The sequence below is a fragment of the Hemibagrus wyckioides genome, linkage group LG21 (assembly GCF_019097595.1).
Source record: "Hemibagrus wyckioides isolate EC202008001 linkage group LG21, SWU_Hwy_1.0, whole genome shotgun sequence".
NCBI lineage: Eukaryota > Metazoa > Chordata > Actinopteri > Siluriformes > Bagridae > Hemibagrus > Hemibagrus wyckioides.
Window position 1 is genome coordinate 10,915,356 of NC_080730.1, and position 17,661 is coordinate 10,933,016.

The 17,661-nt window shown below is 38.8% G+C and overlaps 1 protein-coding gene across 1 annotated transcript; it reads left to right on the plus strand.

The window, feature by feature from the left end:
• Positions 1 to 5,294: 5,294 nt before the first annotated feature.
• Positions 5,295 to 17,578, plus strand: cass4 (Cas scaffold protein family member 4). Its single transcript, XM_058372862.1, has 7 exons — positions 5,295 to 5,502; positions 12,669 to 13,010; positions 13,685 to 13,759; positions 13,839 to 13,931; positions 14,068 to 15,369; positions 15,511 to 15,597; positions 15,907 to 17,578. Exons 1-7 carry the CDS (start codon positions 5,497 to 5,499, stop codon positions 16,318 to 16,320), a joined length of 2,319 nt encoding a protein of 772 aa, XP_058228845.1. The 5' UTR covers positions 5,295 to 5,496; the 3' UTR covers positions 16,321 to 17,578.
• Positions 17,579 to 17,661: the final 83 nt, after the last annotated feature.

Consider the following 17,661-nt stretch of genomic DNA (forward strand, 5'->3'; position numbering starts at 1 on the left):
AGCAGAGAACAAAAAGCATAGCCAGATAATTCTACTGAGCATAAAACCAGGTTGTGTGTCAAAAAATCTCGACAAAACTGCAGTAAAACCAGAATAAATACTATGACTGCTTTTCCAAGATGGAGTAATTTATTATCGGAGGTAATAAGGGGATAAAGCTGCACACAGAATTAGTGACACTGCTCTTGGACAGGTCTGTAAACACGATCAGTTGTTTGAACGGCCAGCTTCACATAATGAATCAGGCAGATAAACACTTATTGCGAAGAATTTAGACCAGTGACGGCATGTGTGAACATCCTAATAAATCACGATAAGCTGAATGTTGTGTGTTTATAGGGCTATTACTTGGCTTTCGGTTAAATGTCTGAGAATGCCTCGGTTAAATGCCTGAAAATGATGTCATGGCAATCCTCACTAATGCTAAATCTAAATAGCGTGCTAATTCGAATTGAACTACTGCAGTATCTAGGGACAAAACTATGTTTGATTAACTCCACCTAGAGTCTGAATCCTCTCTTATTGATTCTGTTCATGTCTGAAGAGAAATTCCAAACCTCCATTAGAAGCACAAAGGGGCCTTAACGAGAGAATAAACACAGATCTTTGAGAACAATAATTAAATATAAATGTTTAGGTTACTCCATGGAATGGTTCATGAGAACACAGCATGACACAGATCTGACCGAATAATTCTGCCTAAAACATAGGAACAAGGTCCACCAGACCAGACCAGTATACATCTGAGACTGCTCCATGTTGATGGGCTTAGTACAGAAAAATATTACCTACATAAATGGGCACAAATATAATTCTTTACATAAAAATATTATGACTTGAATATTTTATAGGGCCCCACACAAATCAGATGTGTAGAGTAGTGCTATATTAGTCCACACGGGGAAATTTGGGTGCAGATAGAGTATTATTAGCATTATTTATCATAAAAGGGAAGCTGTGTGGGCTAAAAATGTTATTAGTTCACTATTTTGAGAGTTTTGTGTGGGAGTCTTGATGCAGGGGATGCAGTCGAAATGTTGGGCATCTTTTGAATTATAATATTCGTGTCATAACTAAGAAGTTATGTTGTATGTTTACAGTGAGGGAAAAGATTATTTGATCCCCTGCTGATTTTGTACGTTTGCCCACTGAAAAAGAAATGATCAGTCTGTAATTTTAATGGTAGGTGTATTTGAACAGTGAGAGGCAGAATAACAACAAAAAAATCCAGAAAAATTGCATTTCAGAAAAGTTCTACATTGATTTGCATTTTAATGAGTGAAATAAGTATTTGATCCCCTATCAATCAGAAAGATTTCTGGCTCCCAGGTGTCTTTTATACAGATCAGGAACAGAGATTACAGTAGGAGCACTCTCGGGGAGTGCTCTTAATCTCAGCTTGTTAACTGTATGAAAGACACCTGTCCAAAGAAGGAAGCAATCAATCAGATTCCAAACTCTCCATCATGGCCAAGACCAAAGAGCTGTCCATGGATGTCAGGGACAAGATGGTAGACCTACACAAGGCTGGAATGAGCTACAGGTCCATCGCCAAGCAGCTTGGTGAGAAGGTGACAACAGTTGGTGTGATTATTCCCAAATGGATGAAACACAAAAGGACTGTCAATCTTCCTTGGTCTGGGGCTCCATGCAAGATCTCACCTCATGGAGTTTCAGTGATCATGAGAACGGCGAGGAATCAGCCCAGAATTACACTGGAGGATTTTGTCAAGGATCTCAAGGCAGCTGGGACCATAGTCACCAAGAAAACAATTGGTAACACACTACGCCGTGAAAGACTGAAATCCAGTAGCGCCTGCAAGGTCCCCCTGCTAAAGAAAGCAGATGTACAGGCTCGTCTGAAGTTTGCCAGTGAACATCTGAATGATTCAGAGGAGAACTGGGTGAAAGTGTTGTGGTCAAATGAGACCAAAATCCAGCTCTTTGGCATCAACTCAACTCGCCGTGTTTGGAGGAGGAGGAATGCTGCCTATGACCCCAAGTACACCATCCCCAGGTGACAGGACAACTGCACCGCATCAAAGGGACGATGGACGGAGCCATGTACCGTTAAATCTTGGATGAGAACCTCCTTCCCTCAGCCAGGGCATTGAAAATGGGTCATGGATGGATATTCCAGCCTGACAATGACCCAAAACACACGGCCAAGTCAACAAAGGAGTGGTTCAAAAAGCACATTAAGGTCCTGTAGTGGCCTAGCCAGTCTCCAGACCTTAATCCCATAGAAAATCTGTGGAGGGAGCTGAAGGGTCAGCCACAAAACCTTAATGACTTTGGAGAGGATCTGCAAAGAGGAGTGGGCCCAAATTCCTTGAGATGTGAGATGTGTGCAAACCTGGTGGCCAACTACAAGAAATTGCCAACAAGGGTTTTCCACCAAGTACTAAGTCATGTTTTGCAAAGGGGTCAAATACTTATTTCACTCAATAAAATGCAAATCAATGTATAACTTTTATGAAATGTGTTTTTCTGGATTTTTTTTGTTGTTATTCTGTCTCTCACTGTTCAGATAAACCTACCATTAAAATTACAGACTGATCATTTCTTTGTCAGTGGGCAAACGTACAAAATCAGCAGGGGATCAAATAATTTTTTCCCTCACTGTATGTAGCACCAGGGTCCTGGAGGAACGTTGTTTCATTTCACTATGTACTGCGTCAGCTATATGTGATTGAAATGACAATAAAAGCTTCTTGAATCTTGAAGTACAAGCTCCCTGCCATATGCTAAAATTTCATTTTACTTTATTTCTGCACAGCCGCAGTGGGAGAGTGTTTTGGGCCTTATAAATATGTATATTTTGGGGTGTTCTGTTATTCTATGACTATTACTTTATACAGTATTTAGTAATACATTGTATTCTATTTTTTAATAACCTAACAAAGTGCTTATCAGATTGATTTATATATTATACATATATATATATATATAATGAATGCAATCCTTTAATGGATGTTGTAAGGAAGGAAAGCTGTATCTTCCTTGTTTCTGGCTGAATGCTACACTATAAGTCTAGCAATATTAAGGTGATAGCCAGTGACTGCAGAAAGAGGAAAATATAGACATTTAATACACGTGGTTTATGTCAGCATTATTAATATGGCAAGGTTGTTTAACAGAAGGTTTTGCCTGGAAATGACAACATAATCATGATTTTATCTTCTAAATCTCTTCCTCACACTGAAAGTTTGCAATTCCTGTTTGCACCACGGCCACACCTGTTTCACACCAGAATTATTTTAAAATGGGTGTGCCTTTCATCAAATGCAACAGCCAAGGTGCTGATTTTAAGCAGTGTTTCAGGACTGATATGTAAGATATGTGAGCTCTGACACGTAGTACAGAATTCTAGACAGTGTGAAAATGTAGAGTAGTGGATACTGTGGTTCATCTCTACAATAATCTTTTTTTCAGGTTCCTTTTTTTGATGTGGTCCAACATCATGCACTTCCTACACCGAGCAGCTGAGGATCTTGATTTTGTGCATTAGAGCCAGAGGCCCATTATGTGATAATCAGTCCCTGTTTTAAATGGTGAAACTCTTTACACCTTGTTATTGAGTAAATGATCATAAGCAGTGGCCTGGGCTGCAATGATCAGACATATAAACACGTCTCATGAATGAAACTCAGAGTGTTTATACTGCAGAAAAATTAAAGGCATACAAGTCATTCGATACTTACAATTCTGTTGTTCATGGGCACATTCAAGACATAATGTTTTATGATTACATCATCAAGGGCATCGTGGAACTGAAAGCCAACATGCTGCCCAGCCAGATGCCATAAACTAGAAAAGTCCCCTCAGGGGACCTTTAAAAGGAACTAAAAGGAAAATCTTGTGGAAAATGGAAAATTATTGCCATTAAATAAATAAATAAATAAATAAATAAATAAATAAATAAATAAATAAAAATCTAATGCTTTCTGTAGGAAGAATTTTATTTAATGTTCATGAAAGAGCACTTTAGTTACTGCCAGAGCTTTACCGCCACAAGGAGAGTCTTTAAGCCTTTAGATTTGTAGTTATGTGACAAGCTGCTATTTCTTTTTTCCTTAATATTAAATCCATGAGAAATAAAAAAGAAAAAGACTGATTATATATGCTTATAAAAGTTTATATTGTTTATAGCTGTTACAAAGAAGGTGATAACAGAGATTTTCTTCATGGACGTCCCACATTAGATGTAACCTGACGTGTAATTCTGTAATAAATACTTTTTTATATTAAGTTATATTATATATATTAATTATTATGATATTATATATTAATTATTATATATATTAATTAATTATTATATATATTAATTAATTATTATATATATTAATAAGTTATATAATTGCTGTATAACTGAACACTTTGAGACATGCTGTTTTTGGAAAATAACCTTAGAGCCACATTTAATAACTCACTTTAATATTCTACATTCAATCCGTGATTTTATGTGTGATTTGTCTTCATTTGGAAAGATCGGAGACGCATCACTGAGGATTTGTTGGATGAGATATCAGGCAGATTTTTGTCAGTAACTACTAGTACTCTGTTATTCATGCCTACTTAGTGTTCTTGCCAGAACGTCTGGTACATGGTGTTTTCTTTCCTCTTTAGCACTGGGAGCTCAGTAGTTAAGATTCTGTACTAAATCTTAAAGAGTGTTTCAATTCCAGGAATGCCATTAGGCCTTAACCCTTAAACCGAGCAGCTCAGTGCTTGGATTAGATTCTGTCACACGATTAAATATAACCCTAATAAAAGTCTGTGCCTCACACTGTTTCGGTCAGTAAATACAAGGTCATTGTGTAAACTCATTGTATCTTTTCTCTTAGCTTCCCAACCCCCAGCAGGTCATTCTTAAGACTTTACTTCATTGTGTGTGTCCAGACAGCAAAGCTGAGAGGCCTGGGAATGCCAGCCTTTTAAAATAAAGCCATGGAAATAAATCATCCAGACACAGAGCTGCCTCCAGAGAGACAAAAGCAGGAGACACTTAATTTTTTTCAACACTGTGAATATTTTGGTTTTAAATGCTACTGGGAAAAAAATTGAAACTATCAGAACTCTATCAGACTTCTGCTTTTCACAAAGGAAAGATGACCACAAGTGCTTGCTTCACGATTCACAGCCCGGACTTGAGGTTTTTAGGGGAAACGTGGACGGAGTGACGTAGCACATGGAGCTGTGGAGGAGTGCTGTGATTGGCTGAGGCGTTTGATAGGCAGAGTATAAGATATCGCTGTCTGTTTCTTTGCCCCGCCCCTTTATTGAAACGCCTGAGTCTCAGAGAGTGTTGTGCGAGTGTGTGTGAGTGTGTGTGCGCGCGCGCGCGCGAGAGAGAGAGTGTGTGTGAGCGAGACAGATCAACAGCTACAGGGTGATTTGTTTCAGTGAAAGAAAGTAGACTTTAATTCATCTGTCAGACATGTTTAAGCTCTGAATTAACCTCTGGGTGGAATTTTACTTTACTCTTCATCAGACATGGAGGTAAGCACTGCATATATTAACTACATGATAGATTGAAAGATATGATATGAACTGCAATGTTTTATCTATCTATCTATCTATCTATCTATCTATCTATCTATCTATCTATCTATCTATCTATATAGATAGATAGATAGATAGATAGATAGATAGATAGATAGATAGATAGATTTATGTATTATTTAATATGATTTAGTGGTAAATAAAGCCAACAGTTTGATGAGCGATGATTTATCTCTGTATATAGATCTGTTATATATTGCAAATATGTATGCTTCATAAACACTCCTATGGAGAAAACTAGTATAGAAGAAAGGGAGAACAGCACTGTCTGAAAAATACAGTAACAGTGCAAATGATTTATCTTAATAATGGTTTTTGCTCGTCAATATCATGTGGAGCAGCAGCCTATTGACTTTAACTCTATCAGTTCTATCAGAGTTGTGTTCTAGTGACTGTGGAAGGTTATGTGTTCAGATCCCCTGTTGCATTGAAAAGCTTTGCCATCATCTCACTTCTCTAGAGAAATGTTGCTACGTTTTCACCCCACCTACTTTATGAGTGTCATATTTTGTCCCTGAACTTCCAGCTGTCAGCAAATAGCTCTTTTGGATGTGCCGTGAGCCCATGCGTCCCACTGACCTCCTTTCAACCCCCTAGCCTTGTTTAGGTCCCCTGTTTGTGCAGTGTAATATGATCCTGTGGCTGAAACAGAGAAAGAGGGAGAGAGGGCTGAGACTGAGAGTTTTACGAGTGTTTTAACTGCTTTCTGTCAGTTCTGTGAAATTCACGTGCAGACGAGTGGAAATAAGCATTTTGGGCCAAATGTTATGCCGACGCTGCTATATCAGACTGATAGTGATTTGATATACAGCCTCAGACACTCAAAATCTTTTATACAACTTGTGTCTTAGATGATTGTGTTATGTGTTTAGCAGAAACGCTGCCCAAGCATTCGGCATTATGCACTTTTATTTTTTTTACATAATGAAGGCCTGTTTTGTCTTTTGTAAGAGCAAGTGCAGCATCTTAAAGTGTTCTGGAGAATTGTGACAAGTTCTTATACATACCGGCTTAATTATTTTATAAAACTGTTACGTAGTGTGTAATAGAGTGCGATCACACCAAAAATCAACTTCCTTTTTCGGCGTTACTCTTTATGGTCTATTTTTATATGGCAAAATTCATTATTTTACAGTCATCTTGGCTTTGCAGGATTTCTTTACACGTGCCGATGACTTTTGCACAGTACTATATAACACAGTTTCTATTTTGAGAAAGAGAAGTGCTTCTTCTGACTATGACTATTGTGTCATCCGTTGCAAAATCATCATAGATTTATTACTAGTTCTTAAATTTGATATGAATTTGGACCTTTTGAATACACGCGTCAAGAAAGCCGAAGAATCATCCTATTCTGTCCCAGTGAGAGGAAATTCTGAGCACCTACTTTAAAATACTGCAACTACTTTCATTTCCCATCTTTTCACCATCTTCTTTCCATGATTCATTCTTCAGTTGCAACTTTATATACAAAAAAAGCACAAACAAGGACGCAGTGCATCCTTCGGAATCTTAAGCAACCAGTGAGATTATTTGTGTCTAAACTGATTCCTGTATGGACGTCTGGCTGTCCAGATGTTTGTCTCAGTCTCTGCCTGTGTGTCCGGCATGTTGCCGTGTAAGCTATAGTTGGAGCAGGAAGCTGTGTGGAATCCGGCAAGTGTCCTAGTGAACAGCTGGAATTGATGTCAGAGTCAAGAGTCAGGGTGAACTGCTCAACCAGACCATGTTTTCTTCTTCACTGGTTCATGGTCAGACTTAGCAGCTTGTTTGTTAAATGGTCGTGCTGTGTTGTTGTAGAAAGTGAGTTCAAACTGATAATGAAAAGTTTTGAGATCTAAAGAAATCAGATTACGTGAAATGTGTTGCTTTGGGATTGTGCTTCAGTATATTTGAACCTTGTAACAAACGTCAGACTGATGTTATGCAATGGAAATTCTGACTGCACTCCTATCAGATTATATAGTGACAAGCGACAAGTTAGTTTATTTTTGCTATGATGTTTTGACACAGTGATCATTTTTGCTTCATTACATTTATGTAGGTTAGAGGTTTTGTAGGTTTGTAGGTATGTAGGTTTGTCACAGCTCCTTGTTAAGTGGAGATTTCAGTGGGTTTGCTAACAAAACATTGTGGTCTAAGCTAGCTAGCAGGAGTCTTAAAGTAACCGTATAACTATAACCGTATAATTTACATTCACATATCACATAGCAACCTGAATTCCATAGTTTTCTTTTTTTATTTATTCTTTACTTTTCAAATTCTCATGCTGTGAAACAGCCATGAGATACTTTACTTTTAACCTGCATGTTACAACAGCTTTCAAACCATTTGTGGCTTCACAGGTTCTTGTTAATTCTGCATTCACATTTCACATGGTTGGATTTTAATTTTAAAATTCATATTAACTTCCTTTGCATACGTTTCTGTACCCGTGTTTGGTTTGCCCGATCCGGCTACAAAGAGCTGCAGATTGTAAAGCATTAATAATAATAAAAAAAAGTGTAAGAATGTGGTTTGCAATAAACAGTGCTCTTCTGTTCCGTAGTATTATTAATCTATGAGAGATAAACACTGCCGGCTCCTAGTTAGCAAGCAGATATTGACTAGATGAAAACTAGGTAGAGCAAGTACCTGTACTAGCAAATAGAGCTGATGTTTATTTGGTAATGCAGCAGAAATTAATCTGATGTTGTAACCTGGGGATGTAGTAGCTTAGTGGTTAAGGTGTTGGAGTACTGATGGGAAGGTTGTGAACTCAATCCCAGGTCCACCAAGCTGCCATTACTGGGTCTCTGAGAACTTTCAAATGCTCAGTTGTATTAAATAAAATGACATAAAAAATGTGAGTTGCTTTGGATAAGGGCGTCTGCCGAATGCCAGAAATTTAAATGATGTTAAAATGTACATGTATACTAGTATATGATTACTCAAAAGCGTTATATAACATGAGTCCGAGTGAACCTTGTTTTACTTTTTATTACTTAAGTTGACCTTGTTAGGTTAACATGCAATGCAGCAAACAGCAAATCCATTTGAAACTTGCTAATGTGAAACCTACGACATTTTATATATATACATATATATATATATAAAACTGTGGTGAGGGTTAAGGCAGTGCAAAAGCAGAAGGCAAGAGGGTCCAGGAAGCTGCTTTAAGCTAAACCACAAAAACTGATAAGCATGTGTGGCAGCAGAAGACCAACTCACTCCGAGCATCACTTCTTCTACAATATCTTGCAGGCATTCATGCATTTAAAGGGGACACTCCCTCAGGCAAGCTTGCACAAAAGATTGCACCTATGATGTCATCCCACTTTTGTACCTTTTTTGTTGGCTACCAACTGAAGGTGTAAAATTTTCTGCATATCTCTTTCCTTTGCACTATGCACTATGTGGTCATGAGAACAGAAAACGTGTCATATGTCATGTTTGTTATGGCTCGGCAGGTGTTCTTCACCACAGTCCAGTCTGTAAACGAAGCCTTCAGCTGAGAGATGTTCAGAATTCACTATCCTAAACAGCATTCAATCACTCAGAGGAACAGCGTCCTCCTGTTGAATAACTTCGTAGGAACGGAACCCTGAAAGCAGACTCTGAGAAACATGGCGTTTGTGTATGATATCTGTCATAGTTCAGAGACAGGAAATACCAGGGCAGCTAATAAGGCAAGTAACACAGACACGCTGGGGCCTGAAGGGGCCATAAGTCCCAGCATCCTCCCTCCTTAGCCCAGTTTATATTCTTAAGATGGCTGACCTGGATGAAGTGGGTGCACAGTATGAGCACTGGTCACATTTTAAACTATTCTCGTAAAAGATCCTGCTTATGCCTTTGTCGTTCTTTGCATTGCTTTACACCTAGATTCCTTTACTGGTGAAGCCATAATTATGTATTTATTTTGTAGAGAGCTGCTGAGGTTGCACATGGCATTTCTTACTCCCAAGGTCATAGGTCAAAATGAATTGGGGGCATAATTCCCATAGGAATACTCCTTATGATGCCAGAATGCCGGATGTGCTTGAACAAATTCACACAGCCTACGGTCAGTTTTTATGCCAGAGTTTGTTAGTTTTGGAACAAGGTTGTGGATGGAAAGAACAAGTTTGCAGGTGGTGGGTTTTTTTTTTTTTGGAATATAAAAAAATTATTTTGCAAAGATTGAGAGAGGGAAAAGGGATTATGGAGAGGATAATGGCTGTAACATCCCTGCAATGGACTGGCATCTCATCCAAGGTTCTTCCGCCTCACTGCCAGTATTCCCAGGTTAGACTCTACATCCACCTCGACACTAAAAAGGATAAAATGGTTACAGAAAATGAGTGAGTGAGAGAGAGAGAGAGAGAGAGAGAGAGTAATGGCTGTACCAGGTGATGATAAAAAGACACACACAATATGGTTTCCCAAGCAAAGACTGAGAAGAAAACAAGAAAACTGTAGCTCATGTTTTGGGCTAGTTTCAGGTCAGTGCATGTGGTTTTTGTTATGAAATTGCTAAAGAAATTTTGCTAAGACCTGGCAACCCTGCACACTCTCTCTCTCTCTCTGTCTCTCGCTCTCCTTTCTTTCTTTCTTTCTTTCTTTCTTTCTTTCTTTCTTTCTTTCTTTCTTTCTTTCTTTCTTTCTTTCTTTCTTTCTTTCTCTCTCACTCTCTCTCTCTCTCTCTCTCTCTCTCTCTCTCTCTTGCTCTCGCTCGCCTTCCTTCCTTTCTTTCTTTCTTCCTTTCTTTCTTTCTTTCTTTCTTTCTTTCTTTCTTTCTTTCTTTCTTTCTTTCTCTCTTTCATTCTTTCTTTCATTCTTTCTCTCTCTCTCTCTCTCTCTCTCTCTCTCTCCTTTCTTTCTTTCTTTCTTTCTTTCTTTCTTTCTTTCTTTCGTTCTTTCTTTCTTTCTTTCTTTCTTTCTTTCTTTCTTTCTTTCTTTCTTTCTTTCTCTCTTTATTTCTGTCTTTCTTTCTTTCTTTCTCTCTTTCTTTCTTTCTGTCTTTCTCTCTCTCTTTCTTTCTTTCTTTCTTTCTTTCTTTCTCTCACTCTCTCTCTCTCACTCTCTCTCTCTCTCTCTCTCTCACTCTCACACACACACACACACACACACACACAGGGCTTTCATAGTGATTTATATTGAGGAAAACAGCACAGTGTACTGCCAAAGGGTATATTTTGGAAATGCAGCTCTCTAAAAGATGCCTCCGAAACAAAACTAAAGACATGAGTATAGTGTCAAAGTATGATATCATTAGTTTTACACACACTGTAAAGTACTTATTTGGCCATATGAGTCACAGAGGGAGAGATAAAGAGAAAGAGAAAGAGAAAGAGAGAGACAGCTGCAGAAAGAAAGTTCAGGTCAGCTGTCTTGCCCTTATCCTCACAAACACGTGTGCAGAAATCCCAACACGTCACAGCTGAATGTGACACACACACAAACTTAGAAATGTTCCGGTCAGCGTCAGTATAGTGTACACACATGTACACACATTCGGGTGTGATATGTGTTCTGTCTGTCACCTGGGACGTGTCACATGGGTCACAATGTGGCTGTTGTGGTTAAAAGCAGTGCAGTATGACAGTTGCTTCTCATACCAGCCTGCTGATCTGAATAGAGCCTTTGTCATCAAAGGTTGATCTAGAAAATGAGTACAACTCCATTTAAGGCTGGTAGGATTTATCAGTTTGAGGCAGAAGAACTGAGGAAGGAAGGCAGCAGCATGTGAGGAGTGAGGATATGCTGAGCCGATGGATGTTAACAAAGTTATTGGTCACCCAACGTCAGAGGGACTTACATTAAGTGCACAAATATAGCATTTTAAAGGAAATGTGGGGAATTCACAGCACCCTGGAAAGACGTGACACAAGACAGTGTGGGTAGATAGCTCGTCATCATTGAGAACTCTGTTAAATTCTTCTGAACAGTTTATCACTTCCTTGAAATGTCGGCTACTATGATTCACAGTAAGAGTCACAGTTTTCATAGCAGCTTCACTTGACTGTCACTGTCTGTTTTCTGTGATGCCTTAATCATACCCTGTTACCCTCATTAGCAATGTACAGCATGTATAGCAGTGCGTACACCCTTCACTGACCATGTAGCAGACAGCGTCGAGTGTATGAGTGTGTGTAAACTGTTGCTGCTGAGGAATTCATGAACACATGAAACCCGGTTTAAAGGAACACGTGCACAAGCGAGTGTGCGTGTGTTTGTCCACATTGAAAGCAGCATATGTTTGTGCTGGATTTAGGATTTGCAGGTGGTGGTGTGCATTAATACAAAACATAAATTCCTGAATGAATAAACAGCAGAAAAGCACCTGATTGATATATTGGACTTGTCTGGTTTGCTTTTGTGTTCTTTATAATGTAGTTTTGGGGCATTCTGGGATATAAATGAACTATTTTGGAGAAGTACTGTGGAGATGGCTTCCTTTTATTTCTCCAGCGGAAGCTCTTAACAGGAAGCAAAAGCATGAAGCTCAATGCAAAAGCATTCAAGCTCGATGCATGAAGCGGCTTTTGGAACTAGTCACACCTGCTAGTAACTAATGGCATCCTAGTTAAAGGACTAGGATGGATTACAAATAATTACTAATGATCTAATTGTGTTGGTCTATTTTTATTTTTTGGACAGCCAGACTTGCAGAGGAACAAGATGACATACAACTTTCAGAGTTTCAAGAAAGTAGTGATGAGATTAACCATGATTCATAGACAAACCATAGAATACACTCTATTCTGAAAATATTTCTTGCTAAATGATTAGAGTTCATTTAGCAAGAAATATTTTCAGAATAGAGTGTATTTTAACACAGACCTGATTTTACATGCTGTTGTGTGTTGGAAGGATTTTACACCGGATTATGTGGCTATGACTTCAGATGTTGTGAGCCTCTGTTTCTGGCCACAAAGAATCTAGGGAATAAAGTCACTAACATTCCTAGTAGTGCCTAGCTATGGCCGGGCCTATTATCATCAGCACACAAAGGCCTTGTTTGTTCTGATCGTTACATCGGGAAGGCACTAGCATCCCCGTTAGTCGCCGTGCCTGTGCGTTTGCTCTGTGCTCTGAGTTTTTGTATTGTGAATATAAATGATGTCACGTTTTCTCCCCAGACCATCCTGGCCAAAGCACTCTATGACAACACAGCTGAAAGCCCAGATGAGCTGGCCTTCCACAAGGGTGATCTTGTTGTGGTGATAGAGCAAACGGTTGAGGGCAGTGTGGGCTGGTGGAAATGCTCTCTAAATGGCCAGGAAGGCTTGGCACCGGCTAATCGACTACAACTCCTCTCACCTTCAGAGAGTATTTATCAAACTCCGCGGCCAGCAGAAGCAAACCTGACTTATGAGATCATGGATAAAGGCAACAAGGTGCCGTTCTCACACATAGCTCACAGTCCTGTCCATTTCCAAAGGAAATCTGAATCTCTGGATAGAAACTTCTGTCTAAATAAGGTATACATCTTTTTTTTTTTTTTTTTTTTAAAGTGTATGTCGATGTGGTGGAGCTAAAAAAACATAGGTTTAGATCTATGCCTACTTCAGCTTTTTAATGAGTAAAGGTAAACAGTATTAAGATTGACATTAGTCACCTGAACGTGATATGGATCATTCAAAACCTTAACTGCAATTTGGTAATGAGGTTAGTGTTCTCCCTCATGTGTAAGTATTATCAGATTTTACTCCAGAAAGCCCAGGTAGCGATACAACTGCAGGTTAATAGGCAGTTATGTGGTGACCCCTGCTGGCTAAAGCACTAGCAGATGCTTTGGCTTGGCCTCTGCCTGAGCATTTTTATAGGACCATAAAATAACCTAGAGGACAGACTTCAGACACCGCTAACTACAACCAGCAGAAGGAAACAGAAGGATGGAGAAGTGTCAGTAGCGGGTGCGGCTGGTTGGACCACATGTTGCTGATTTCCCCTTCTGCTTCAGGGAACATTTTTTACCTTTACAGTAGTTCTCTTCTAGTTAATGTGCTTCATGGTTTTAATTAGAGAACTGGCTTGAATGGGCAGACATACTGAGCTTAGTATGTCTGCCCAACAACAGTGCCTCCCTGAGGGAAACAAATTGTATAAAGATGACATAAATATTTCAGTTTTTTTTTGTTTGTTTGTTTTACAGATACATGATGGCTTCGGTCCCAGTGCAGATATGTATGCTGTTCCTAATCTTGGGAGAAAAGTCTCATTGTACACAGTAAGACCCTTTAAGTTAATATGTATGAATGTTAATATTTGAACATGAACAACAATTTATGCCTTTTCCACAAACACAGCACCAATCACCACAGCCTGTACTAAGGAATACACCAGCCATCACTCACAATAGATCCGAAATCATGAATAACAGCAAATCCACACCATCTGAGGTAAACGTATGTGCAGAATACACATTGTCTTAAATATCTGCAATAAAATCGATGTTTACTACAAATGTAATACCAGACATGACATTTTATAAATGTAATACAAAAGTGTTGTAACAAGTCATATAATGTTTTACAGATGTATGCTATACCAGCCACACACTCCAAAGATCCCAATTATGATATTCCCGTTCCATCCAAAAGTGAGCCACACCTCAAGTCACTTTCCTACAACTCTTTGCCTAATCCACGGAAGTGTGAGCAGATATACGATGTCCCTGTTGCTTCGGAAATGCCCGTCAATGCACGTGGTTTCTTTGGCACAATGCCATCTAAAGGTGCACATACTGGAAAAGAGGTCTATGATACTCCACCATCATGTGTTCGTCCTGCAGCAGGTCCTGGTAGCTGCGTCTATGATATCCCAAAATGTAGTGTGAAAGCACAACAAACGACAGACTCCAACCCCAAACAGGAAGAATGCATCTATGATGTACCACCTAGCATCAACAAAAGAGAACCTCTTCTGAATGTACTAACACTCCCGAAACAAAACGTTACAAACCCAGTTGATTCTGAAAATGCTTCTAAACCTCTCGAATACAGGTGCAAAACTGGACCAAGACCTGGACGTTCATCATGGGGCAGACAGATTATGGTGTCCAGAGAAGTAAAGGAGAGTGGAACAAAAACCAACGAAAAGGAGTTAAAGAATGACAGAGGTTTGTCTGTTTCCGAAAACCAACGGAACTCCACAGTCTCTACCTCCTCAAACACCTCCAGCTCTTCCAGGAGCTCCTGTGACTCTACAATGTTTGGTTCTCCCTCACCAGAGCCACTACGGGAGGTCACACTGTCCCCAGAGGAAGCAACCCAAAGGCTTTTGCAACTCCAGGAAACAGTTTGTCAGGCTGTACCCCGACTCATGAACTTTGTAAGTAGCCGCTGGAGAAGCCGTGAGCATCTGGGCCAGCACCTCCAGGAGATTCGTGCAGCCTCAGAGGATGTGGCCAACTCAGTCACCTCCTTTCTCAATTTTGCTCTGGATATCAGAGGTAACACACAGCGGCTTTCTGACTCTAACCTGCAGACCAGGCTCCAGAAGCAGCTCTCTATTGTGGAGGACTCAGGACTGATTGTGCAGACATCTGTGAATGCTCTAGGTGACTTAGGCTGGTCTCTGGATGTCCTGGCTCAGGATCCGGGGCAGCCACAGACTCCAGACAAGCTGGAGCGCTTTGTCATGGTTGCCCGAACTTTGCCGGAAGACATAAAACGGCTGGTATCCATTATTAATGCCAACAGCAAGCTTCTGTTCAGAAACTCTTCAAAAGAGCCAGAAATGCCAAAGAACACCAGTCCACCACATGGGAGGAAAATCCTTGGCAAGAATGAACCACCGTTAGATAAAGAGGGGGATGATGATTATGTACATCTTCAGGTAAACTGGCCTTTCCTGAAATGTTTGAAGAGTACATTTGATCTGAATATCGTTAGTGTCTGTCTATTTAACGAATTAAGATCTATATACATAGATATTAGACATTTGCATATTTTTTTTTGTTTTTCACAATTTTTACAGACCAAGACAGAATTTGAAAAGCAACAGCAAAGTGAAGAAAAAAACAACATAAAATTGGACACAAGTCAAGACAACAAGACTAAACAGGTAATGGTTCTAACAATTTATACATGCCAGTTCTGTGCCTTGAGAAGAAACAGACACCAAAGTCAGCGGGATGTCTGGTCATAATTCTTGATTGCTTGCAAAGTTGCTGTAGATGCTAAAGTGAGGTCAACACGCTTTCATCACAACTGCTCATTTCCTCTTTAACTACAACTGCATCCATCCTGTTTGGGTGCTCACAAACACAAACGCACACACACACTTGCACATGTTCGTATGAGCTCATATTTGTTGTTAAGGAAACTTTGTGGTGGAATGTCTCACTATTTTCTTTATTCTTGTCATTTTCAGGCTTCCAAACCAGAGCCTACATTCTCCGATAGCACAAGCAAACATCCCGGCAAGCCGGTGATTTCTGACCACTGCCGGCTGTATTTTGGCGCCATCAGGAAGGCCATTGCTGTGTTTGTTTCTAGCCTGGAAGAGGAACAACCCCCTGAGAAGTTTATATCCCACAGTAAGCTGGTGATCATGGTGGGCCAAAGGCTAATAGACACCCTTTTTTCTGAGGCCCAGAGCAGGGATGACAGTCAGGAACTTCTGTGTAAAAGCAACCACTTGTGTGCCCTCCTCAAGCAACTGGCAGTAGCCACCAAAAAAGCAGCGCTGCATTTTCCTGACAAAATGGCAATCAAGGAAGCACAGGACTTTGCCAAAGAACTGGCTCAGAGGGCAAACCAATTTCGTATGTTTCTGGACAGTTAAGGGGTTTGTGAAAGGACAGCAGTATGGTGTCAGTCAGACACATACTTACATGTTACATGCAAGTGTATATTTTTCTCTGTTTTACTTGGTCAGTTCTTCTATGAGTGTGTTAAAAAAACAAAACAATGCGAGACATTTAGTGCAGTTAGCACATTCAGCTATGTCTAATGCATATTTATTAAAGGAACACTGGAGAAGCAATAAAATACCAGGATAGATAGAGATATGGTTAGACTAGCACTAGATTAAAATGAAGACTAGAACGTCTTTCAAAAGCAGCATACAAATGTGGCATTGCCTTAATAGGTGTGTTGACTTCAGTAGCTAGCCTAACTTTATATATTATAGCATTTATTATTTTCACTTAAACAAAACATGCACATTTTTTTTTTTTTTTGAAGCCAGATGTTGTAGCCAGAATTTCAATGAGAATAATTAGCAGTGCTTTCCAAAATGATTGCCATCCTTCTCAAAATGAGCGGAAAAAAAAGTTGTATAAGATAAACATTACACACAATAATTCTACTTTTCCACTCAGACAACAGAAGAAACTATTCTGCTCTGTTCTAACAAAAAATCACTCTTGTATTTCTGTCAGATATGGGAATATATGCCAAAATTATTGATAGCCTAAGGAATATTTTAAGTAAATACAAACAAATAAAAAACAACCTGTATTATTTTTCATATGATCTGTAGCAATGTCCTGTTTCCTGGGGAATAAACAAATATATATATTATTATATTACAAAATTATATTAAATTGTAGTCTTTTTTTATGTTACCCTAGGAACACAAAAGAGACAGAAGAGAGCGTTATAGGAAGATACTCAGTTGTCTATCCAAGGCAAATCACGAAATATCATTTATATTACAATTATAATATAAATATTTTTACGGATGCTGATCAAATAAGTGAAATAAGTGTTTTTATTAAAAAAAATACCTAAAAGGTTTCATTTGAAACCTAAATGCTATGTTACCTTTTTAAATAAAATTATACATTGTATATTTGAGCACAAAATATTTCTTCTTGGGTTGCTGGTTCTTTTTTTTTTTTTTTTTTAATATTATTATATTGATTTTTTTTGCTTATATTAAAAGACAAATAATTCTGGAAGCTACTTTATGTACATTGTAGAGGAAGATACAATACGTAAGTATTTTTGTACATTTTATGATGTTTTGTTTCTTTAAACAAAAAAAATTCTTTAAATTTTTTTTTGCCAGATTTTGTTTTTCCATCTGTTGGGCTCACATTTTATTTTATATACATACAATGAATATATATTTATATTTATATACATTGCATACATACATATATATATATATATATATATA